Source organism: Panulirus ornatus, chromosome 71, assembly GCF_036320965.1.
Source record: "Panulirus ornatus isolate Po-2019 chromosome 71, ASM3632096v1, whole genome shotgun sequence".
NCBI classification, from domain to species: Eukaryota; Metazoa; Arthropoda; class Malacostraca; order Decapoda; family Palinuridae; genus Panulirus; species Panulirus ornatus.
The window spans coordinates 6214145-6240023 of NC_092294.1; the positions used below are offsets into that span (position 1 = coordinate 6214145).

Genomic DNA, 25879 nt, shown 5'->3' on the forward strand with positions numbered 1-25879 from the left:
ATTTCCCCTTGCAAAATAACACAAGAATCAGGTGCCACACACTCTCATAATGCACATGGAACTTGTCTTCCATCATGACAAGACATGACAAGAAAAGTCTCATGTTGCTTAGAAGAACACGGGTGAATTGCAGCGTCAGAGGTCCCTTCAGATGAGACGTTTCTTGTGCTATGTAGGTGTCTGTGATTCATGATAATGGCCGACTTACTAGATCCCTCTAAAGTATCTGCAACGTTAGAGGCTAAATATGCCTACATACGGTACTGTACGTGCGACCCTAATGTATTTGGACCATTAAGTTGTCAGGTATTTTCCCATAGAAATAGTCAGTACCTCAGCAAAGATCAGCAATTCCGTTTTGATTAGGAAGTATCAAGCGCACTGGTCCAGTGCAGTATGCAGCCTGCGTTGTATTACGTTGTAAATAATATATAACAAAATTATATAAATATTGCAAATGAAACGCACAGTAAATGGTGGAGGTATATTTGGCATTGATCATGGCATTATGTGTCAACATTAGACAATCTCAACGATATATTTTTCTTTTTTTTTTCATGCACAGAAATTTCGCATCTAATCGTGCAGTATATCAGACATTCTACAGCATGTCACATGGTAAGCATGATAAGTCTAGGGTATAATTTCCCACATCAATCTCCTGAATGTTTAAGCCCCGATACCCCAAAGCTTCCTCTATTACATCCTTTCCGTCCTTCGTTTTCTCCTTAATTGTTACTCACTCATCTGCGACGTAGATCCTTACTGTCAGTCTTTCTTCACTCATCCTCTCCATGTGCCATAAAACCTTCTAGCATTACCCTGAGCGTCCTGCCACACCTCGCTCTTAAGCTGTAATTGCTCACATGATCATCACTAAACACATACTATCCTCAGCCATTTCTTTTCAACCCAACCTCTTCTGTCCTTATGCCCACGGGGCCGAAGTTTCCAAGTTAGGTTTAAGGCTGGTCGGAGGTCGGCCGAAAAAACTAATAATGATAAAGATAATATCAATAACAATGAAAATAATAACGGCAGTAATAGTAATAATAATTTTTTTTTCTTTTTTTTTTTTTATACTTTGTCGCTGTCTCCCGCGTTTGCGAGGTAGCGCAAGGAAACAGACGAAAGAAATGGCCCAACCCCCCCCATACACATGTACATACACACGTCCACACACGCAAATATACATACCTACACAGCTTTCCATGGTTTACCCCGGACGCTTCACATGCCTTGATTCAATCCACTGACAGCACGTCAACCCCTGTATACCACATCGCTCCAATTCACTCTATTCCTTGCCCTCCTTTCACCCTCCTGCATGTTCAGGCCCCGATCACACAAAATCCTTTTCACTCCATCTTTCCACCTCCAAGTTGGTCTCCCTCTTCTCCTCGTTCCCTCCACCTCCGACACATATATCCTCTTGGTCAATCTTTCCTCACTCATTCTCTCCATGTGCCCAAACCATTTCAAAACACCCTCTTCTGCTCTCTCAACCACGCTCTTTTCATTTCCACACATCTCTCTTACCCTTACGTTACTTACTCGATCAAACCATATATAAATATATAAAAAATGACAATAATTATAATGATAATATTTGATAATTATTGTAATAATGATAACAATGATAATAGTGATAATATAATGATAATAATGATGATAATGATAAATATAAAAGTAATGATGATAGTGAAAATAAGAAGAAGAAAAAGAAATGGTAGTATTACTAATTGATAGGTGTGGGAAAGAGAGACTTTTGAATGTGAATGTGCTGAGAGGAGCAGCTGGTGGGATGGCCTAACAATTACTAAATATAGGCAAGGGTAAAGATGTGTAGAGGTTTTCGGAAAGGAGGAAATGCTATGAGAGAGAAGAGGATGGTGAAAATAAGTAAACTTGGAAAAGAGTCTTGTGCCGAGAAATGTCATTAGGGATTGAACACAGAATGGCAAAGGGTGAGAACAAACGAGGTTAAGGGAGTGGTTGAGGAATGGAACGTATTTAAAAGATCAGTGCTGGCATGTGCGAGAGATGTGCTTGCATGATTATGATTAGCGAAGGTCAGGTGAGAAAGGGTGAGATGACGGAATTAAGTTCCCTGTGAACGAGAAAAGAGAGGTGTATATGCGATACTCGTAGGGAGAGAGTGCGAGTGATTGAGAAATGTACAAGAAAAGGTGGCAGGAGGTGGTAAGAAAGATGTAGGGGTTGAAAAAGAGGGCAAGTGAGAGTTAGAGAGGTGGGAAGGGGGAAAGTATAAGCAAATTGCAAAGAAAACAAGAAAATATTTTGAGAGGACATTCGTGGTATGGAAAGGAGAGAACTAATGGGGACATCGGAAGGGAGCAAATGGGGATGTTGTAACATGTAATGATGAAGTGAAGACAAGATAGAAAGACCGTTGTGAAGGATTGTTGAATGCGTGATAATAGCCAGGGTGGTAGATATATGGTGTTTGGGTCGGGGTGGTGTACAAAATGTGAGAGTCATGGAAAGTGGTTTGGTTGAGAGAGAACAGGTGGTGAAAGTTATGCGCAAAATGAAATGTGGCATAGTGGCTGGAGTGGAGGGTAATTCACTTGAATTTCATAAGATGGGGTGATTGTGTTGATGAATGGTTAGTTTTGAGACTTTCAGTGCATTCAGGGATCATGTTAAGGTGCCTCAGGATTGGAAAAATGAAATTGCATAAATGTAAGATGGGCAAAGGGAATTGTTCAAATTACAAGGGTACAAGTTTGTCAGTAAACTAAGAAACTTAACTAACTACTTGGTAAGCTGTATGGAAGTAGTGATTGAGAGGATGGTATGCTGGGAGCATCAGACTGGGGAAGAACAGTGTGGTTTCAAGACTGAGAGAAAAAGTGTCTATTAGGCGTTTGCTTTGTGGAATGTGGGTGAGAAATACTTAGAGATATAGAGGGATTTGTATATGGAACTTCGGGTCTGGAGAAGGCATATGATGGGTTGATAGCGATGCTTTGTGGAAGATGTTACGAATATATGGCGTAGGAGTAGGTAGAGAGGAGTATGAGTGGTTTCATGTGAAGGTAGGTCTGCTGCAGGGCTGTGTGATGTCACCGTGGCTGTTCGATCTGCTTTTGGGTTGGGAGAGAGCGAGGTAAACAGAAGGGTCGTGGACAGAGGGGCAGAAATGCAGTCTGATGGGGGTGGAAGAACATAGGAGACGAGTCAATTATCTGCTGATGACACGGGGCTGGAGGCAGAGTCGAGTGAAAAAAAACTGCAGAAGTTGGTGGGCTGGGCTACAGACGCTTTGCCATCACTGCCACTTGATGATGACTCATGCGGGAGAGATCGAGTAGGTCGTCCGTCCGGGTGCGGTAGTCCAGAACGGCGTGGGTCTGGAAGCCCAAGCTAGAGAACAATTTCTCAGTGTGCAGGCAAGCGGTTCTTGAGAAGGCCAGCTGGAAACCCTTCTTGGTAGCAATGTCTATAGCTATCTGGAAACAGAGTTTAAAGTTATCAACATTACATCTTTTGGAAAAAAAAGTCGAGAAAGATAATAATTTATCCTTCACTCCAACACCTTAACGTAAGCCATAAGAGTTGTCACCATCACAGTTATGATATATAACATAAGAAAACTTGCACCATTATCAACCACTGAACACGAGACCGTTTCAATCATTCGGCAGCGAGATAATTAGAATGGATGACTAAACCACAAGATCGACTAATAGAACGCTATCTATTTTCTATTTTAAATGTGATCAGAGGAAATCACATTAGATAAGGTAACAAGTGTATGAGAAATTACAGAGAAACCCAAGTGATAAACGGCAACATCTCACCCTTCTCTCATCTCTGTGGAAAACCCTTTGTCTCCTTCACTACAGAAACACATCACTGATCACACAGGAACACAAGTCTTTCGTTCTGTATTCGCGCCTACTCCATCTTACCTGCCTCGCACACCAACAAACCAATATGTCGTATACCATTTCAAACACTCCCTCCGTTTTCTTATACGTTTCAAAACCAAATAAGCCGACAGTTAAGTTAGTTAAGACTCGGGTAAACATTTATCGAACAGCTCCGAGGGGAGTATGGAGAGATGAGTTGACTGTAGGCTGACTGCCCGGCCCAGGGTACGAATCCCTCGTGAGTTCGTATCCCGACACCATAACACACAAATAATACTCGCAAGCAGCGGGCAACCACGTACAATAGAGGGACAACCGCCCGGGTAATGGGAGGGTCGTTCAGTGAGGTGCAGTAAGCCAGAGCTACATTGACTGTCAAGTTCCTCTCTTTGGTCCAGACAATTGTACCACCCGCTCTGCCTCATACATAAGTGCGAGTTGCTAATATTCAGTGTAAACACAAGCTTACTTTATCTCACCCTTTCTCAACGCAGTGAAAAATGGTTTATGATAATGAGAAATTGCGGTAAAAATCAACTTTAGTTTGATTCTGATCCTTCCCAAATATTCAACGACTAAATTCAACGACTAAGATATTCACAGGCATATCAGCGATCGCCATGAGAACCTCCTCCCGTGCTCTTTACGTAAGTCCCGGTCACTGCCCCTATCAAAGATAAGCGATATCTAAGTTTTTAAGATAGATTTAGTATGGTATTTGTTCTGCACCATGAAGCTTGTGGAATGCTAAAGGGCCTATCTAGCTCGAGTAACTGCCCACTATAAACCAGTTTGCCCATCTTCAGATGAAGGAAAACGCAATCTAAGTAGACCACCAACTCCAAACCTCGTTTTCTGTGAAGCTTCAGCAAGCTAAAACTCCTAAAACGTCTTTTGCTATCATGAACTTCATATCACGTATTGTATTGCAGGCTGCTACTAGATATCTCTCTATTATCTTTAGATAATTATCTTTTATATTTACAAGTTAGTCAGTTTTCCAGCAACATTGCCAAAGCTGGACTGCTATTTCCCTCCACCTGCGCCAGCATCATCCTGACAGTCACTCCACCACAGGTGGTTCATCCTCCTCCTGCACCATCTGTCCAGTGGCAACACCCTGATTAATTTCCCGTCTCCCATCATCATCTTTCTGCCAGTGTTAACAACAGCTGGCTCGCCGCCCATCTCCACCATCTTCCCAATAACACTTCCATCACTGGCGTCATGACTCACCTGGGTCATGCGCCTGGCCACTCCACGTCGACCATGGTCGGGATGGACACACATCCTGGTTATCAGAAGAACGCTTTCCACTCCTTCCTCCTGGAACATGTCGGTGACGTTAGGAAGCATCTGCATAGCTCGCACCAGTCTCCTCTGTAAAGCAGTAAATGCTGTAATATAAATCATGAATAAAAGAAGAAATGTACGTAAACCTTTGAAATATGTGTGGGATTATCGCACTAGATGATACGAAGGAACTCAAACAGCAACAGACCACTGGGTCCTTTCGAGATTGTTTGTGAGAATGGAAGACATTATAAGCTCATACACCACTCTGGTAAAAAAGAATAAGTACAGTGAACTTTTCATGGGACAAGGAGGCTCAAGGTGGATCTGTAGCAACTGTTGTAGTCGTTGGGAAGGTCGGTTTCATCTTTGTAGAAATCAAAGACAGATTACGTCAAAATGATAACAGTAGAACTAGTTTATAGGCTCCCCGCACAGACACCAGAGGTAGACGAACGATTTGAAGAGTAGTTAGCTGAGATTTGTAATGAACAATATTCTATAACAACAAGAGATTCCAAATTACCAGTGTCTTAATGAGGAGAATCCCTTTCCAGTGGCTCCGGGCTCACGTGGACTCTACCTAAATTTGCTCGATAGCGCCTCAATCCAATTAGTCCAAAGATCTACTTACAACAAGAATATGTTAGATTTAGATCTCATTACAAATGAAGATCTCGTTGATAATGTTGAAGTTGGAGAAAAGTTTGATGCAAGTGATCATCAACAAATTACTTTTACGATCATGTTCAACACTACATGTAATGTTGGTCGACATGACAGTCACGAACAAAATACCCGATTTTAAACTTGCAATTACAATTATCTTCACATTGCTGTTGTCAGGCAAACCTGGGATGACATAGTTGATGAAAATGACATAAACGTAGCTTGGAAAAGCTTCACATAAACCTTCAAAGCAGCAGAGGGAACATAAGTGCCAACACATAGTAGGTGGACTATTTCTAGAACAAAACCAAGGTGATGGAAGGGTGAAGTACAAAAGTGTTTGTTGTTTGAGAAAGTAACCCATGAGAAACTGGGAGAATCTAATAACCAAAATGATACAGTAAGGTAGGGAAATTTGCGTACAGAAAGTAAGAGTTGATCATACGTCAACGACAATATGAAGCGTATATTGCTGATAATAACAAAAGAAACCCTGAGTAGTTTTACAATTATTTTAGAAGCAAGAGAGTGATTACGCAGTCAATAGGTGGATTAACGACGGCAAACGATGACTTGGTTTAAGACTACGTAGCCATGGCAGAAATATTGAATGACATTTTTGCATCTGTATTTACAATCGAAGACACAACCCATGTCCAGAATCCAGTTTCATTGGCATGAGAGGGGAACGTTCTTCAACAAACTGACATGAAAGCTGAAGACAGACTTTCATCAATAAACGGAACGAAAATAGATGAAACAGCTAAAACATTTACTGATCACCACAGATTAGCATCAGCTTTAACAAAGAGGAAGACACCATCACCCACTTTATTTTCCGTTTCACTTTTATATAGAACTGTACTCAAGGCCTGCCAGTTTGGCGAGGATTTTTCTATTTCTGATATCAAACCAAGATATTACAACTGTTCTTCCAGTACAGTGGTGGCTAACTCGGAAAAATTGTTGCATATGTTCCGTGCGTTAAAATGAAAGATTCTGATAGACTTTAACTCTATATGTGTGTGTGTGTGTGTGTGTGTGTGTGTGCAGCAGCAGAGGGAAACTCGTATTAGTGAACTTGGTTCGAAACCTCGATCTGACCCGTGCTTCCCTGGTCGCTACCTGCCTTGTTCCCATCCTCAACCTGGAAGTAGATCCCAGACGTCCTAATTATTCTTCCTCGTCTCCTCTTCCTGCTTCATCCCCAGCCTGCGTTAACCCTAAGCCTATCCTGTCATGTTTCCTCGCTGCCTCTACGTATGACGTGACCTCTACGACCTGGGAGATGACGTCAAGCTGCCACATTCCGCCGTTCCCCCTCACCTGCTCCCGTTCTCAACTAGCGCCAGCTGACCCGTTCCGGCATGTGTCCTCACCGGCCCGTCCCATGTAGTTACCTGTGATGTCTCCACTGCTAACTGGCATGTGGCTAGCAGCTCTCCTGCTCCCCAGTGTTCTGTATCTTCCTTGTTCCTTATTTGCATTAGGTCTGTTTCCTCTGGTTAACCTATCGTGCCATGTTCTTTATCACCCTGAATCCCTCTTTCGCTTTTCCTATGTTGTAAGTAGCTAACTATTTTATGTCTATCGTCTAACACTCGACCAAGGCTGGATTTCCTATGGTACATGACTGGTTTTCTTTCATCTTTCCTCAAGTGATATCGACCTTTGCCACAACATTCATGTGCAGGGCAGCGCGTTTTCGTGGCGGCATCAGAAGTATGCTGTCTGAATTATGCTCTCTTGATTATGCGGTCCTAATTATGCTGTTCCTAACGATGCTGTCCTAAGTATGCTGTCTTAATTATGATGTTTTAATAATGCTTTCTTAATTATGCTGTCTTACGTAGTCTGTCATAAGAATACCGTCTTAATTATGTCTTAATCATGTCATAATTATGCTGGCCTAATTATGTTGTCCTTATTATGCTGTCTAAATAATGATGTCTTAATTATGCTGTCAAAATTATGATGTCTTAAGTATGCTGCACTAAGGGTGCTGTCTTAATGATGTCTTAATTATGCTGCCTTAGGTATGCTGTCATAATTATGCTGTAATTATGATGTTTCAATCATGATTTCTTAATTATGCTGTCTTAAATTGCAATCTTAATTATGCTATCTTAATTATGATGTCTAATTATGCTGTCTTAATTGTACCGTCCTAAGTATGCTGTCGTACGTATGCTATGTTGATTATGCCGTCGTAATTATGCTGTCTTGATTGTGCTGTGCTAAGTATCCCGTCCTAAGAATGCTGTCTTGATTATGATGTCTTAATCATGTTGTCATAATTATGCTGGCCTAATTCTGTTGTCCTTAGTATGCTGTCTTAATCATGATGTCTTAGTTATACTATCAAAATTATGATGTCTAAAGTATGCTGTACTAAGGATGCTGTCTTAATGATGTCTTAATTATGCTGCCTTAGGTATGCTGTCATAATTTTGCTGTAATTATGATGCTTTAATCATGGTCTCAATTATGCTGTCTTAAATTGCTAATTTAAGTATGCTATCTTAATCATAATGTCTAATTATGCTGTCTTAATTGTACTGTCCTACGTATGCTGTCGTAAGTATGCTGTGTTGATTATGCCGTCTTAATTATGCTGTCTTGATTGTGCTGATTGTGTCTTAATTATGATGTCTTAATCATGCTGACTTATTTATGCTGTCCTAAGTATGCTGTCTTAATCATGATGTAATACTTATGCTGTGAAAATCATGCTGTCTCAAGTATGCTGTCTTAATGATGATGTCTTGAGTATGCAGTCTTAAGTATGCTGTCATAGGTATGCTGCAATTATGCTTTAATTATGATCTCTTAATTATGCTGTCTTAAGTATGCTATCTTAATTATGCTCTCTTACTTATATACTAATTATGCTGTTTTAATTATGCCGTCTTGATTATGCTGTGTTAATCATGCTGTCCTAAGTATGCTTTCCTAATTATGCTGTCCTAAATATGCTGTCCTAAGTATGCTGTCTTAAGTATAATACCTCAAGTGTGCTGTCTTAAGTATATCTTAAATATACTGTATTAATTGTGCTGTCTTAAGTATACTGTCTTAAATATGCTGTCCTAAGTATGATGTCTTAATTATGATGTCTTAATTATGCTGTCTTAAACATGCTGTCATACGTACGCTGTCGAAATTATGATGATTTAATTATGATCTTTTAATTATATTGTCTTAATCATGCTGTCTTAAGTATGCTGTCATAACTATGCTGATGTAATTATGATGTTTTATTGAAGATCTCTTAATCATGCTGTCTTAATTATGCTGTCTTTAGTATGCTGTCTTGATTATCGTCTAAATTGTGCGATCTTCAGTATGCTGTCTTAATCATGATATCCTAATTATGCTGTCTTGATTATGCTGTCTTAATTATAATGTCTTAATTATGCTCTTATTCATGTTGTCCTAAGTGTGCTGTCTTAAGTATGCTGTCTTCATTATGCTGTCTTAATTAAGTTGTTCTGATTATGCTGTCGTAAGTATTTAGTCTTAATTATGCCGTCTTAATTATGCTGTCTTTATTATGCTGTCTTTATTATGCTGTAATAAGTATGCTGTCTTAGTTATGCTGTCTTAATCATGCTGTCTAAATTATGCTGTTTTAACTATGCACTCTTAATCATGCTGTCTTAATTATGCTGTCTTAAGTATGCTGTGTTGAGTCACCTCATCCTCACCTTCGCTGTATTTCGTTCTTCTCAAAGTCTGGTTTTGTCTTTGGTGGTGAGGACCAGTAGTCCGGGGTTACGCCATACATACTCAACTAAGGAATGAGGTTGTTAACCCGTCGTGTATGGCTGGAGTATCGCGTAGGCTATATCTGTTCAAGTACCAGTGAACGAATGGCTGTTCAATTAGGGAATATTTGTTTTTATGATATGAAAAATGGTCATGATTATATAACAATCAATGTTATCTAATATGCAAATTTTGTGCCATGAATCTGGAATTGCTGGTGTGTGCGATACATACTGGAACTACGTTGTTTGTCTCGCCTTTACTTGTATTTACTACTTGACATTTACAATGTAAAAGAAAATGTGACACGTGAAAGAGACATTAGTAGAAGTTTTGTCTCAAGTTGATCAGAAGGTGGACGGACCTGTGATGCAAGACATTTTCGCTTCTTGATATTCATTTCAACAGTTGTGTATCAGATGTAAACAGAAAGTCATATAGTTTGCTTAATGACACTCGTTATCATTACAACATAGGAATGTTTACCGAGGTGAAATCTCGTGTTAGTGGTCAAAGTTATATAGCACAAGGATGTAAACATTATTGAACGTCTCCCCTGCAAACATACCTCTTCTTCAGTGACGTTCTCGTGTGCTTGATACGAGTGTGGGTCGTCGGCAGTGATGATGATGCCAATTAACACTGCCACTAGTCTACCTGTGGTCTTCTCTCTGGCTCCCACAGACACCTCGGTCGTCAAGCCAGTGCGAATGTATTTCTTCTCACTGGCTGTTACAGGCTGCGCGGGGTCTATACCTGCACCTAATCTCTGGCGGATAAATAGAATGGTTCGGACAACATAATACAGCCAACGAGGAAATGTTTTAGTGTACTTCGTGTCATGAATAACTGTGCTAAGTATCATTACCACTGATGAGTACGTCTGTTAAAAGACCATTCCATCAATGTATGGCATATGACAACCGCGTGTCAGAAAAGTAAAGCGTAATTAACAAACTGGATATTGTATCATGGAGGAGTGCAGACACCAATAATGCCTTACCAAGTTCTCCCGTGTGTAGAAATGGTTCTTTAGTAGGTCGAGCACGTCGTGCCAGTCTCCTGGGGTCAGAACCACGTACACAAGATCGCTGACCTCATTCATCTTGGTCGCAAACTGCTTCACTCCTCACTAGCCCGGCGAGTTAGGTGTCACTATTGTCTCGTGCTGTGTGAGGCGTCTCAGTCCTCACTGGTGCTTTATGAATCCTTGTCTCACACTTCACTGGTACCTTGAGGAATGCTGGCTCACTCCCTGTGAATGTAGTGTCTCACTTCACTTAAGACTGTAACATAGTGCTTCCTCGGGTCTTTATACAAAAAGCACAATCTGAATCAACACAGTGGTATGCCACACTCAGCCTGTCCTGAGCAAGAAAGATATTATACTGGGGGTTTAGGCTTTGCTTCTCTTCTTTATTTCAAGACAGACTCGTATCTTTGGTCATACCTGATCTCTCAGCAGACCATCCATTCCAGTTAAAAGGGACATCATGATCTGAAGCAGACAGACGGTCTCACGGAATGTAATTTGAAAATAGTCATTCATGGGAAGTTAAGATGCAGGATAACAAACATATGCTGTTTATTATAACGCGCAAATATGACATCTATATCACGCTCTGGGAGTCATCTGAGAGGGAATGAGTCCTCTTGGGAAAGCAGAAATAACTTTGCGGGAAATTAAAAGACGGGGACTTTTTTTTCATGACTTTTGAATTCTGAAGATTAGCCCAAAATAGTAAAATCACAGAATTAATGTACGCACAGCACGGAGTGGACGGACACACATCGTTATGTTAAATATCATGAGCACATTAAGATATGGCCAGGTTATAGACGCCAAGAATAAACGTCTCTCGCGTGTGAGATTCAACCTTGTAGTATAAGAGAGTGTAGAGAGGCTCCTGAATACAGTTCTTCATCTTCACTGATTAAGCTCGAAGGAACAGAAGAACAAATTATACTATATTGGGTTATTTGACCTCTGAGCCTATAGAAAAGAACAAGACACCTGGTCGTTATATAGCCCAAGATACTTGCCCTCTATATCTCGCTTAAATTACCATGTCTTCTTTCCTAATAAAAGAGACAATTTCATATATAATTACAGCCTCGGAACCCCTTCCACATAGGGGTTCTGGGGGCAATAACCAAAGGATACCTCATCCAGGGGATTCTACAGGTTTAAGGTTGCGTTACGTTCAGTAACAGGGGTAGGCATGACTCCTTGAGGCGAGAAGTTCTTTGACAAGGATGCACTCTTCTACCGTAAACCGACGATGACACAGCTTCGCAAAAGGCTACATTTCACTTGCCGTGTTACCTCAAGGTGGTGCAGTCCGGTAACATCTAATTTTCTTTATATTCATTCCTGGGGACTGGAGGGAATACTTGCCTCGCATTCCCTGTGTGTCGTGAGAGGTGACTGAGAAGGACGGGAGCAGGGAGTTGGAAACACTTCCCTTTTTGTTTTTCAATATCTAAAAGCTAGAACAGAAGTGTCCAAGCGAAGAGTGCTCATCTTCCTCGGATGCTCAGGCCTGAATGTGTGTGGGTGTAAGCAAGATGAGAAGAGAGGAGAAAAAGGCAGCATTGTTTGACGAAAGAACCTGGATTTTCTGGCTCTGTTAGAAACAAACCTCAAGGTCAAAGTGATAAATGGTTTGGGAATGTCTTGGGGTACAGTCAGGGGCTAGCAATTATGCTGGAGTTATGGTAATGTGAGAGAGAGTGTGAAGAAGTGAGCCACAGAATTACGAGAGGCTGGGCGGGTGATACGCACCTGGACACGAATAAGTGATGCAAAGAAGCAAGTGTTTTGGGAGTAGCTAAATGAGCGTGTCAGCAGTTTTGATGCGAGGGATTCGGTGTCAGTGATGCGTGAGTTGAATGCGAAAGTGAGTGATGTGGCAGTTAAGGGTGTAACTGTGGGTTATAGGGTACTCAGTAAGGTGAATAGAAACGGTGAACACCTTGTTGAATTGTTTGCGGGAAAAGAACCGATTACTGGGATACCTAGTTTAAACAGAGGGACATACATAAGTATATATACTTGGAGAGATGTTAAGCGGACATTACTGAATTACGTACAAGTTAATAGGCGTGCAGAATAGAGATTCTTGGATGGGAATGTGCTGGGACGGGCAGCTGGAGGAATGTCTAAGCATCACGTGGTGGAGGCGAGATTAAAAATTCGCAAATGTATTCGGGAAAGAGGAAACTATGTAGATTATAAGAGGGTGGTAAAAGTCTATGAGCTTGGAGAAGAGCCTTGTGTGAAGAAATACCTAGAGAGAATGAGTGCAGCAAAGCAAAAGCTGAGAGTAGATGAAGCTTGGGGAGTGGGTGAAGAATGGAATACGATTAGGAAAGCAATGCAGGCATGTGCTACAGAGATGGGTGGTATGCAGAAGGTGGGAGGCTGGCAGGTATGAAAAGGAAGTAATTGGCAGGTGTGAAAAGGAAGTAATTGGCAGGATGATCAAGTTATATTGCTAGTGAGAAAGAAAAGGAAGATGTATGTGCGTTGCTTACAGGAAAAGAGAGCGAGTGATTGGGAGATGTTGAAATAAAAAACAATTGGCTGAAATATGCAACCAGAATAGTGTGTTTCTCTGCTAGATATACAAACTCTGAAACAAAAGACCTAATCAGACTTCATCCATATACGCTGTTCACTTCTGGCCATCGAAGTTGAAGGCCGTTAAATAAGAAAAACGAAAACAAAAAGGACGGCAAAACAAATTCTATTGTTCAGAAATACTTTATGGAAAGAAAATAGAATGTTGAAGATATATTTTCCACAAGTGTGCAAAGTAAGAGGATCTGCAATTAATTCTTTCCATATTTTGACGTAATTCTTCACAGTTCATTAGTGTTAGAGTTACAGTGACTAGTAATAACAGTGAGAAATAAAGAGAAACAGTATTACGAATGTGGCAAAACGTCTTTTAGCCACAGAGTTGTACAACATTGGAATGAATCACCATTTGACGATGTGAAATCGGAGGCTATTCATACCTATAGTTTTCAATATAAAATCCTGTTCAAGATGGATAATACAAATACAATATGCTCGTAAATCAACAACTTTTTGATTACAGGTTTCAACTTCAGCTTATCCGGCTGTACATACGAGATCAATAGGAGTCTTCTTTTCAAAGATACCTTTATAACTTCTTAACCATTTCATCCCACTCGATGGATCAAGTTATTGTCTTCATCAAAGTTATCGGTATGATATCTAATGCAGCTCTTATCGAAAGGCTTGATAGACTGATATGAATATTTTACTGAGGGCTGAAGTTCCGGAGAGAATAGTCGGTTAGGAGGGACCAACCTTCAGCCTTACTATCTTATCTCTGTCTATTCAGACCATGAATTTAGGACATCGTCTTTCAGCAAATGGATTCGCCATAGACCAAGTGGTCTCTCGCTACCCGTCCTTCCCATACACACTTATGTACACCTAAATGCTTCCAGGACCTTCTACCTTACAACGCACTCCAGTACCCTTGACTATACGTCGCTACGTCCAATTCCAGGCAACACCACATCCACCATCTAAGCTTCCACTCAAACTAACCAGTTTCACCGTCCCCTCTGCTGTACCTTATTGCGCTAGGTTATGTTCCCTTTACTACCAACATTTTCCTACCACACAGTCTTCCAGTAATCTATCTCCTGAGTCTGACAACTGTGCCGTGTCATCTGGAGACATCATCACATTCATCTTCCACGCTGCCCTCATCTCACCCGAAGCATTCTATAGACCAACTCCTCCCTTCTAGATCCAGCATCTACCTCCCTCACCTCCGTCCATGAACTGATTACACAGCATTGGTAACGCCACACACGCTCGCAAATACTGTGGTTATTGGGAACCATCCGCCCTCCTCCCTCAGTCCCAGCGCACGTCCCATTCTTCCTTTTAAAAGTTCCTCTGGAAACAATACTGTAATTTTCCAATAATACTTCATATACTCATCGCTTTCCACCAGACATTTCTTATCAACTCTTTCATTCAAATTTTCTCCCAGATCCATAAATATTACGTCTCTCTCTCTCTCTCTCTCTCTCTCTCTCTCTCTCTCTCTCTCTCTCTCTCTCTCTCTCTCTCTCTCTCTCTGTAAGTACTTCTTGAAACAGCAGTTAAACACCTGGTACACAAGCTCTTTACCTTTCCTGAGGCCACACTGTGATGTGCTTACCACCATCTTCCCGATCTCTGCCCTCCCAGATAACGTATCAGGTATACTTAACAAAATTCTAACCTTTGTAATCTGAACATTCATTTTTGTTCCGCTGACCTCGTTCACAAGCATTCCGCAAATTCTCTGGCACCTCGCTGTATGTTCTGTGCCAAGTGTGTAGCGATGTTTTTCTATTTAGTCAGAATATTCAGATCTACATATGAGAAAAGAAATTAACGAGAGCTAGATTAGTGCATTGCTGGTATCCTAATCCTTTAAACACTTGTGGCCAATCTATAAAACAGAATAGTTGTACGATGTTGTATATAACGGTAATCAGCTGATAATTGTTAATCTTGATGCTTTAGAAAAATCTCAACATGTAGTAATACGTGTGAAGCAAATCATAACTTAATGGAAGCAAAGTGATAGAAAACAGTGATGATAACTGTGAAGGCAGCAGTGAAGTAGAAAATAGTGATGATAACTATGAAGATAGTGGTGAAGTAGAAAATAGTGATGATAACTGTGAAGGTAGTAGTGAAGTAGAAAATAGTGATGATACCTGTGAAGATAGTAGTGAAGTAGAAAATAGTGATGATACCTGTGAAGTTATTTGTGAAGTAGAAAATAGTGATAACTGTGAAGGTAGTAGTGAAGTAGAAAATAGTGATGATACCTGTGAAGTTATTTGTGAAGTAGAATACAGTGATGATAACTGTGAAGGTAGTAGTGAAGTGGATACCATTTATAGCCAGAAATGAAACTGAAGATGAACGTCGTATTCCGTTGGTGTATGGTAGATTCTACTATTATGAGCGTTGTGTACTATAAGTCTGCAAACGAAAGGCGATTCTATTTGGAGCCCAGAGCTATTCCGGCAGCCCAATTGTAACTTAAAGCTTTCATTGTTAGGTTGTCTAGTGCGCTGAACTTTACACCTGGAGGAGTCAAATGCGTCTCACAGTAATTAAGATTTAGCGACCTAATAACATCTACTACATCGTGATCAAAACAGAGACAGATTAAGGCTTAACGGGGACATAACCTTCCAAAAATAATCTTAGTAATCCCTTCGACTGTAAAACATTCATGTTATCACTCTTTTGTTTACAGGTATCTGAAATCTTATATATTTACGATTGAAAAAAATACCAGATAGCTGGAAAAATGTATCGATCCTCCTCTGAAACGAATTATGGGAACTATACAATTTAAATAGTGTTATTTTTAGTTTTTGCTCCAGAGACCTGGCTGCTCGTGTACCCTCGCCACTAGCGAGACCATGCAATACTCGGAATGCTTCTATGTCACATAGGCCATCGGCAATTCCAGCGCGAGTCGTTCAGATAACTGTTTCTTTCCCTACACCTCGAGGCTTTGGAACTCTCTACTTTCCATGTCTCTCCCATAATTGGAGCCTCCAATGCAAAGAAAATGAATGGGATTACGGTGGTTAGCGTTGCTGACCATGGCTCATTCACGGGCTCCCCAGGGATGAGCCCGTCGGTCCACAATCACCCCAGCTACTCACCCACCCCTAAGGGTTGGTCGATATAATGGATACCTGGCTCAGGGTATGGTATCTAGGGAACAGTAGATGGAGCCAAGCAGGGAATTCTCATCCTCCTTGAAGGCTCATGCTGGGTTGTCTAGACGTGTGTGGATGTAACAAAGATGAGAGGACAGGAGAGATAGATAACATTTTGAGGAAAGAAACCTGGATGTTCTGGCTCTAAATAAAACAAACGTGAAGAGTAAAGAGGATGAATGGTTTGGAAACGTCAGGAGTAGTCAGTGGTTTGTGAATGGACAATTGCTAAGGAAGAAGTAGCACTACTCCTGAAGCAGGAGTTTTAGGAGTGTGTGATACAAAGTAATGAAGTAATGCAGATGTTCTTTGATGCGGGTAAAACTGAAAGTGGATGGCAAGATACGAGTGAGTAGTGCTTATGTACCTGGCCAAGAAAAGAAACATCATGCAAAGCAAGTGTTTTGGAAGCATTTTGAGTGAGTGTACTAGCAGCTTTGTTGCAGGAGACCCGGTAGCATTGCTGGGCCCGGTAGCATTGATGTGAGAATTAAATGCCAAGTATTGTGGCAGTTAAGGATATACTTGGTGCACATGGGGAATTCAGTGTTGTGAATCGAACTGGTTAACAGCTTGTGGAGTTGTGTGCTGAAAAAGGACTAGTGATTGGGTATGCCTGGTTTACCTAAGTGAATAGGAGAGATGGTCAGCGACCATTTTTGGATTACGTTTTAATTGATAGGCGTGTAAAAGAGACTTGTATGTAAATATGCTGAGAAGGGCTGCTGGTTGGATGTCTGAGGCGAGGGTGAATATTTGTAGAGGTTTTCGAAAAAAAGGAAAAAATATCGGTTCGAGGAGAGTGATGAGAGTAAGTGAGCATGGGAAGACTTGTTTGAAGAAGTATCAGGAAAAATTGAATGTAGAATAGCAAAAGGTGAGAGTAAATGAAGCAAGAGGAGTGGGTAAGGAATAGATATCTCAAAAAGCAGTGATGACATGTGCACGGGGTGGGAGGTGAACAGATTAGAAAGGGTAGTGAGTGGTGAGATAAAGAAGTAAAGTTGATAATGACAGAGAAAAGAGAGGCGCTTGGATGGTACTACAGGGAAGGGGTGCTAATGTATGGGAAAGTCGAATCACAAGTGCTTCTCACTCACAGAATCCTGCCAGGCAATAGATAATATTGAGGCCTTCTCCCACTCTGTCCCATCATCATTAGTTTATATTTGTTCAGGTTGAATTTCATCAACCATATACCAGACTGAGTTGAGATCCCGTTGTAAAGTGATGCAATCAAGAAGAGTAAGGGTCCCACATCAGAGCCCTGTGGCACTCCGCTGATTATCTCGGCCAATTTAGGAAAGGTTTATGTGTGTTTGTGTGTGTGTGTGTGTGTGTGTGTGTGTGTGTGTGTGTGTGTGTGTGTCATGTGCTACCCGTCCTGCATGACTGAGGTGAACACAACTGTCACTAACCTCTTGCTGTGTCTTCTCTGTCGAATACTAATTGTACAGTTACCAGAGCGAGAGCACAGAGAACACAGGGAGGAGGCGGCGGCTGCTGCAGAGTGAGAGCCTGCCACACTAATGCATTTGACTGTAGCAGATTATGACTATCGTCACGTTCCTGAGCATGGTCAAGCACGATCATGCCACCTCTTGTTCTTTGTTCCTCATTCTTACCAACCTACATATTGTTGTCTGCTCACACCCACCTGACTCCTGCTGCTCGCTCACTCATACCCACCTGCATACTAATGCTCAAATCACACCCACCTGACTACTGCTGCTCACTCATACCCACCTGACTACTGCTGCTTTTTCACACCAAACTGACTACTACTACCGTCCTCAACTGCCTAACCACAGCTACTTGATCTTAAGAGCCCAACACCTATTGCTCTTCACAACCGCACTCGTCTACCACCTCTGCAAACTCTCATCAGCGTAACCACTGGTTCCCTCATCTGGCCACTGCTGTGCATCCTCATCATCCTTACCACTTATGTTCACCACATTCACACAGCCACTGCCGTCCACGTTACCGTAGCTAGCCACTACAACCCTCCTTCACAACTTTACCCATTGCTGCCAGCGACATTGTCTCTAAGTACGTAAACACCACGTACAAATCCAATCTCTCTCTCTCTCTCTCTCTCTCTCTCTCTCTCTCTCTCTCTCTCTCTCTCTCTCTCTCTCTCTCTCTCTCTCTCTCTCAAGAACTTCTCCCACAACAACTTCAGAGCAAACATCTCAGTCACACACCCTCTACAACTCCTGAAACCACATTGTCCCTCCCCAGCCTGATGCTCTGTGCATGCCACCATCCTCTCGATCACTACTCCACCACACAACTTACCGGATGTTTTCAAAAGACGCACACCTTTCCGCACGAACATTTAATTCCCCACCCACCCATGGCACAGCACAGGCAATTTAGCCAGTGCTTAGACATCTCACAGTTGAGACGTATATATACTAAACATTTTGACTAGTCGACAATCCGTTTACCATTTTCATTTATACCGGGCACCAAATGTCCCCTCAATCATACCCACAACTGCCACATCACCAACCCCTGCATTCACATCTCTCCCAACTACGACTCGATCCGTAGCATCAAAATTGCTGAAGTACTCACTCAGCTTCCGAAAGACTCGCCTCTCCTCCCTCCCAACCAGGTCAGTAAGCACTGAAAATCACTCACCTCTCGTAATCTACTTTTATTTCCACACACACACACACACACACACGTCCGTAAGTCACTTCCTTACATTCTCTAATTCATTTCTACAAGTCTTCATTAATCGGAATTTCCATACTTTTCTTTGCCCTTGCTCTCACGCTAACCCCAAAATTTAAAGACTTTAGATATTCCCAAACCGTTATTTCCTCTTCCCCTTAAGCATAGTTTCACTCAGAGTCAGAACATCCAAGTTCTTTTCCTTAAACGTCACTTATCTCTCCCTCCTCATCCTCGATACACCCACACACTTTCAGACACTCTGGTCTGAGCGAGCACTCCTTGCTTGGATCCTTCCCTACTTCTTGAGAACAACAATACAAAGAGGAGAGGGCGGTCGTTGCCTATACTCCCGCCCCTATCAGCTGCCCCCTTGGGGTACACACAAGATACGAGGGTAGTTGTCTTGCTCCCCTAATCACCCATCGATAGAGGAAATTTGTGATTTAAGGTAAGAAAGTAGAGTGAGATAAGTGTTGTCGAGTGTCAACGGGTGGCCCGTGAATATGTCACAGTGATGCTAAGCGATACACTACTGGTACTGTCGCCTACGGAAAGGAAACCCGCCAAAATATTTCACCAGAACTGTCACGCATGCGTAGTAAGACTAAACAAACCCACGCTGCGCACAATCAGCCAACATTAACGTCTCGTAAAATGCCGATCATGACAATTTTCTGTGCTATGTCATAGGACACCAGGCAGACTAAAAGTAAGGAAAAAAAATGTCAGTTGGTAAGAGTAACAAGACAGGAAAACAACTGGGTAGCCAATTGAGGCCACTGGTGACAGCTGGCAAATTCAGTCAGCCAATAAAAATACTACGTTCATCGGCATTCAACCAGTTACATAACAGCGTTCAGCCAGCCAAGTAACGATATTCATCATCATTCAGTCAACCAAGTAGCGGTATTCCTCATCATTCATTCAGCCTAGATAGGTTAAAGTGTGCTGGATTTTTTAGGTTCTGGGGCTTTATAGATTCAACAAAGCCATCATCCCAGTAACCCTTCCACAGTTGGTTCACAGCCTACCTGGACCATCTGGTTTCCAATAACACATCGACCATAGTCAGACGGACTAATCTCCAGGTTAGAAGGGTAGCGAGTTCCAACCCTGTTTCCTAGAAGACGTCAGTGAGGTTGGCTTGGGTATCCAGAGCTGGCGCGTGTCTTTTCTGGAAACAAGCAAATGCTGTTGTTTGACATGCATAAAAGAAAAAATGTTAATGTGGACCCGAGTGTTTTATATTTGGTATCATTGCATCTAGTGAATTCCAGGTCAGGTTTGTAAGGTTGACATTGTTACTGATGTCTTTTGAGCGATTCTGGCCTTCATTTTTATTGCGATTTCCCCACCCCAAAACTTCGGTCCCCATATATATATATATATATATATGTATGTCCGAAATGGTTATTCTACCATATCTCTGAAACTGTGTGTGTTGCATTATCATTTAGTGAATAATAATTATTGTTGCGGGGAGAGAAATTTATCCTCCACCTTGACCCTACTGTTAAACTTTGATGTTGAACAGATACTGTAAAGGTGGTGCTTTTGTCGACCAGACAAATTAAGTTCCAACATGTATGAATATAAAATTAGCGAAGGAAAGCTGTTATACATCTACATACTTCCTACCGTCCGGTGGTTCCTGTTGTTAATGCTTGGCAATCTCTAACCTAAACTCTAGATGTCTTAGTCTCACTTGCAAGAATCATACATCAATCCTTTCACATATTAGAATTCTAACTACAGAACGTCTTACTGCAGTCGTAAAGAATCTTAATTAGTGCGGTGTAACTGCCAATGACCTATCTACAAATACATGGTGCTTAAGAATACAGTGTAATGGCTACAGATGTGAGGATTCTGGAAACAAAGTCCAGAAAATCTTGGGCAGATCAGATGTTACAGAAAACGCCTTTGAAGAAAAAGAATGGCAATAGAACCGTGACAATTATCAGTCTCTCTGTATTGCTGACCTTAATTTTGCTTATGATTATAGACTCGCCTGAAAATCCAAATCGTTGTGCTTATCATACACCATGCAAGCACTGCAATAAAAGTTTTCAATGAACAAAGTGGACAAGTACTGAATTTAGAATAAAGCGGCATCAGTAAAGCGTTCGCGTAGTGCAAGAGTCTAAGTGCTCTATTCTTGTACATGAGGCTTCGACGATCCCTAATTTCTAGAAGGAACTCTTAGAAATTTGCATCTCGTCATTCAATTGTAATCAGGAATATCATAGAATCTAGCATCATTAAACAATGTTTCTCTACTAATCTCAATGTCAGTCTAGTCATGTACAAGTTAGATCATTTCATAATGAAAAGAACAAGTTTGCGAGCTGAACTATGACTTGAACATTGCCTGTAGTGGACAACCGTGACCCCTGTCCTTGGTGACCGCATTCCATACTTGACTTTCTCGCCTTCCCTGCACTTGACAAGGTTATGCACCTTGCGTCTCACATACATGTTTTTAAACCAACACTTGGTCCTGTACTCCTGACGATATGAAGCATCTCGAAAACGCTCGAATACTCATGTTTCATGATTCTTGTGGCTACCAACATATTCGTGAATCAAGTGTTGTTTTGTGATCTATCTACATATCAACTGACTTACATTTCTCTCTTGTGTCTCCCCTGATGATGTGATTATTACACGAAAGTGCACTTGGGACCTTATCGTGTTTCATTTTCCCCTCTCGTTCTTTTAATTTTCCAAAAGAAGGAACGGAGAAGGGGGCCAAGTGAGGATATTCACTCTAAGGCTCAGTCCTTTGTTGTTACCGCTACCTTGCTAATGCGGGAAATGGCAAATAGTATGATATATATATATATATATATATATATATATATATATATATATATATATATCGATGCCCCATTCGGCAAGCGTATCTTGAACATAAACAAGACTAGAAACAATGTAATATAGGTTATGATAATTATTCATTTCATTCATAAAGTTACTTTGCCCGTCTTCAGGAGTATATGGAAAAGAAATTCTATAACAAAATAGATATAAAGAGATGCAATTTCATCAAAAGTTAATCCGAAAATATGTGGACTATAATTTCACAAAACACACCCATACCACAGTACAAATAAGCTCTCCTTCAACACTAATGACCTGCCTAATAGGTCGTTGAACGTTCTTAAACAAGTTCTTCAAGCATTTAAAAGACATTCTCACTCCATGCATGAAATGAAACATAAGAAATTATTAAAAATGTTCTAAACGTATTCGAATCATTAATGAATAGTTACCCCTCTTACATTGACCAGTTCTGACAGTATTTAAACACAAGAAACACAAACATCCACTTCACAGTTGAGACAACATAATTCATCGTCTTTCTTGGATATACGTAACACATATAAGTGAAGACATCAGTAGCATCGTTTACCGCTGACCTAAATATTAACAGGGTCACGATTATCATGTCATTGCACCTCAACTTTTACATAATGAACACTATCAAAACACTTATAAAGAAAATCTGTCATTGACCTAAGTTTACATGATAACTTGTAAAATAACTTACAAAATGTAACAAAATATACTTACAAAAATAAAGCAGCTTATAGTTGCGTGGATGATGAGAGACGTCCGCACTCAGTGACCTGTGTACATACACTGGCACGCTTTGTGGGCAGATGCCAAGTCGTGAGTCACTCACTAACATATCCGTCATGAATCATTACCAGATTCAGCGTTTCATTGCTATATTTCTTAATATATATATATATATATATATATATATATATATATATATATATATATATATATATATATATATATATATATATATATATATATCATACAAACCTTACAGCCAGGCTCGAGCGTGCTGTTGGATGTTTGTGTTATATGGAATTGCGCGTTCATATGCACTATATTCGTGTGTGTGTGTATGTGTGTATATATATATATATATATATATATATATATATATATATATATATATATATATATATATATATATATATATATATATAATCTTGTTTGTTTTGTTGGGTTTAAAGGCCAGCGACCTATATGTAAAGTCATGAGGCCTGCAACCCTGTTTAATAATCATATCAACACCTATAAGTCCTACCGTAAGCCTGTAGGGGATGAAAAAGAAAAAAGAAATAGAAGGTCGGTTGGTAAGTGGTTATTGTGTCGACGTGGCAGCAAACACCACCCAGTCGGCACAACATCCACTGGTGCAGCTGCCAGATGGACTGCGAAAGAGAAAGGTTAGATTAGAGAGATAGTCCTTCACCATAACATCAAACACATATATAAAATATAATATAATAGCTTCTGCAACTCGTCAGATGGACACCATAACGGAACCAACCCAAGCCGAACTACTCCCGATCCTGGCCAGCAGCATAATGAGCATTGCCCACCACACAACCTGACCAGAACGAAAGCATCCACGCCCCGAAGCCAGCTCCAGCACAAAGTCGAACCAATGAACCACCTTATATCCTCTTGATTGTTTCCGTTTCCTTGAGAAAGATGAACAATTTGTTAATTATGTTGTTATCGTCACCAAGAAAATTGGTGATGAAATTTGTTTTTTGTTTTGGAAATGATTTATCAGCCTCTTCCTGTTTTCATGATATTTCGTACATTGTATGAGGGGATGGTCTATTGTCAGACTGGATCGGCAGGTTTCACATCTTCCAGGAAAGTTTCTGTTTATATGTGGTTGTAGGTGGGTGCTGTAGGTACAGTTGAGACGTAGACGGGCCAGTACGACTTTCTTTTATTCTTCCTGTACAAGGTCGTCCAGTCCCCTACTTGTGGTTTATATTTTCTGGGTATTGTCAGGCTGGTCCACTGACTTTGCCACAGAACTACTGAATTCTTTCCCAAGGAAAGGCAGGACCTCTCGAGGGATCGGAACGACCCCCTCCAGTTCTGAAGTCGACTTAGCCAACCGGTCTGCCTGTTCATTGACGTAAATGTTGCAATGACCCGCCAGGCACCCAAATCACGATGATATCTTTATTACATGATTTTATATTATTAATGATGTTGCCCTGAATTTCATTTGACTCGGTATAACCAGAGTTTATAGCTTTGAGAGCTGACAACGAATCTGTAAAAATGACTGATTTAATATGAATTTAACTAATTATACAATCTATGGCCTTATCAATAGCAAATAATTCCGCGCAGATAACAGTTGTACGGTTCGGTAGCCTGTACCGAAGAGAACATTCGTTCGACCACACACTTGCACCCACACATTCACCTGTCTAGGAGCTATCTGTGTAAGAGTGGACATATGATAGATGATCCATGATAACGTAACGGAATCGCTGGTGTACCTCACTCTCCGGCGCCTTCCTTTTCGTCGCAGGGAGCCAGTTGGTCTTAGTTTATATTCTGGCTTTTCCCAGGGAGGTAGTTTATCTCTAACCAGCGTGTCCACTTCTTGCACTTTCAAACCAAAATTCTCACTGAGGAAGTGCACTCTGAGGGCCATGGGCCTGTCGCCTCTGTTGACGAACATTGTGCCAGGCGACAGGCAGTAGTATTTCATCTCCTGGCCATCACAATACCACACTTTAACGATGATTCATCTCGACGCAGCCGGAGAGGATGTATGTTTGCTTCAATTTCCAGTCGCGGAAATCTGGTACATGAAAGAGCTCCAAGGCACATTCGCAGGCATTTATTCAGCAGCACATCCAGCCTTCTCAAGGTATAGTCGCTCGCCGAAGCATACACCTGAGAGCCATAGTCCAGTTTACTTCTAATAAGAGCCTTGTGCAACATTAATAAGGATTTCCTGTCGGCTCCCCAAAATGAAGCAGAGTGATACTTAAGAATATTTAACCTTTTATTACAATTTATAATCAATTAATCTATTTGCATTTTCCCGTTTAATCTTGGGTCAAAATTTCACCCAAGAAATCTTATGTTATTACAAAAGGGAATCGGGTTGTTGTCTAATTCTAGCTGCAAATTCGGGATTTTACTTCTACGAATAAAAAAACCGCTACACTTTTAGCTGGTGGAAACTTAGATCCCCACTGTAGCGCCCAACGTTTGACGGATTCAAGTGCAACTTGAACCCGCTCAGCCAAAAATTGTGCACTAATCGAGGAGTGCCATATTGCACAATCAGCATAAAGTGAGTATATAATGTTTCGAGGGACGGAAGCTGGTGACAGAACATCACTAATCATAATATTGAATAAAGTCGGGTTTAGAACGCTGCCTTGTGGCACCCCGTTGTCTTGGACAAATATGTCCGAGATTATGTTAGATGCAGCAAGCATGACAGCGAATGTTCTGTCGTGTAAAATCTTTTTTACAAAAACAGTTACAAATCTCTTAAACCAATAGCAAAAAGTTTGATTAAGATTCCGTTTCGCCATGTCATGTCAAAGGCTTTTTCCAAATCTAAAAAGATTGCAATTAAAAAATCTTTCTTTACAAAAGTGTCTGAAATATTATGTTCTGAATTTATCAAATGATCCATTGTGCTCCTGTGTCTACAGAATGCACAATGTTGATCATTTATTAAGTTTTGAGATTCTTATAAAAATAAGTCTTTTATTAACCATTCTTTCCATGTCCTTGCAAATGCAGCTCGTCAATGCAATAGGTCGAAACGAATTGATGTTCGTAAGGCGTCCACAACCTTTTGGGATGGCGATGATGTGCGCAAAGTACAATGAGTTTGGAAACGTTCTAAACGTCAAAATCTCATTCTATAATGCTAACAGCTTAGTCAGGTTGGCCTGACTAAGAAGCTGAAT

General features: G+C 40.9%; 1 protein-coding gene across 3 annotated transcripts; it reads right to left on the reverse strand.

Moving 5' to 3' along the window:
- Positions 1 to 470: 470 nt before the first annotated feature.
- On the reverse strand, positions 471 to 22744 carry LOC139747989 (arylalkylamine N-acetyltransferase-like 2). 3 transcript variants are annotated; one of them, XM_071660519.1, is made up of 6 exons: positions 22680 to 22744; positions 20135 to 20277; positions 10633 to 10884; positions 10198 to 10398; positions 5136 to 5279; positions 471 to 3476 (listed from the first exon to the last, which is right to left on the reverse strand). In XM_071660519.1, the coding sequence occupies exons 3-6, from the start codon at positions 10732 to 10734 to the stop codon at positions 3279 to 3281; spliced, it is 645 nt and encodes a 214-aa protein (XP_071516620.1). In that variant the 5' UTR covers positions 10735 to 10884; positions 20135 to 20277; positions 22680 to 22744; the 3' UTR covers positions 471 to 3278. The 3 variants fall into 3 exon arrangements, with proteins under 3 accessions (XP_071516620.1, XP_071516622.1, XP_071516621.1); XM_071660521.1 differs by lacking the exon at positions 20135 to 20277 and having other exon boundaries at positions 22680 to 22702; XM_071660520.1 differs by lacking the exons at positions 20135 to 20277; positions 22680 to 22744 and adding an exon at positions 17834 to 19596.
- Between the last annotated feature and the right edge of the window lie 3135 nt (positions 22745 to 25879).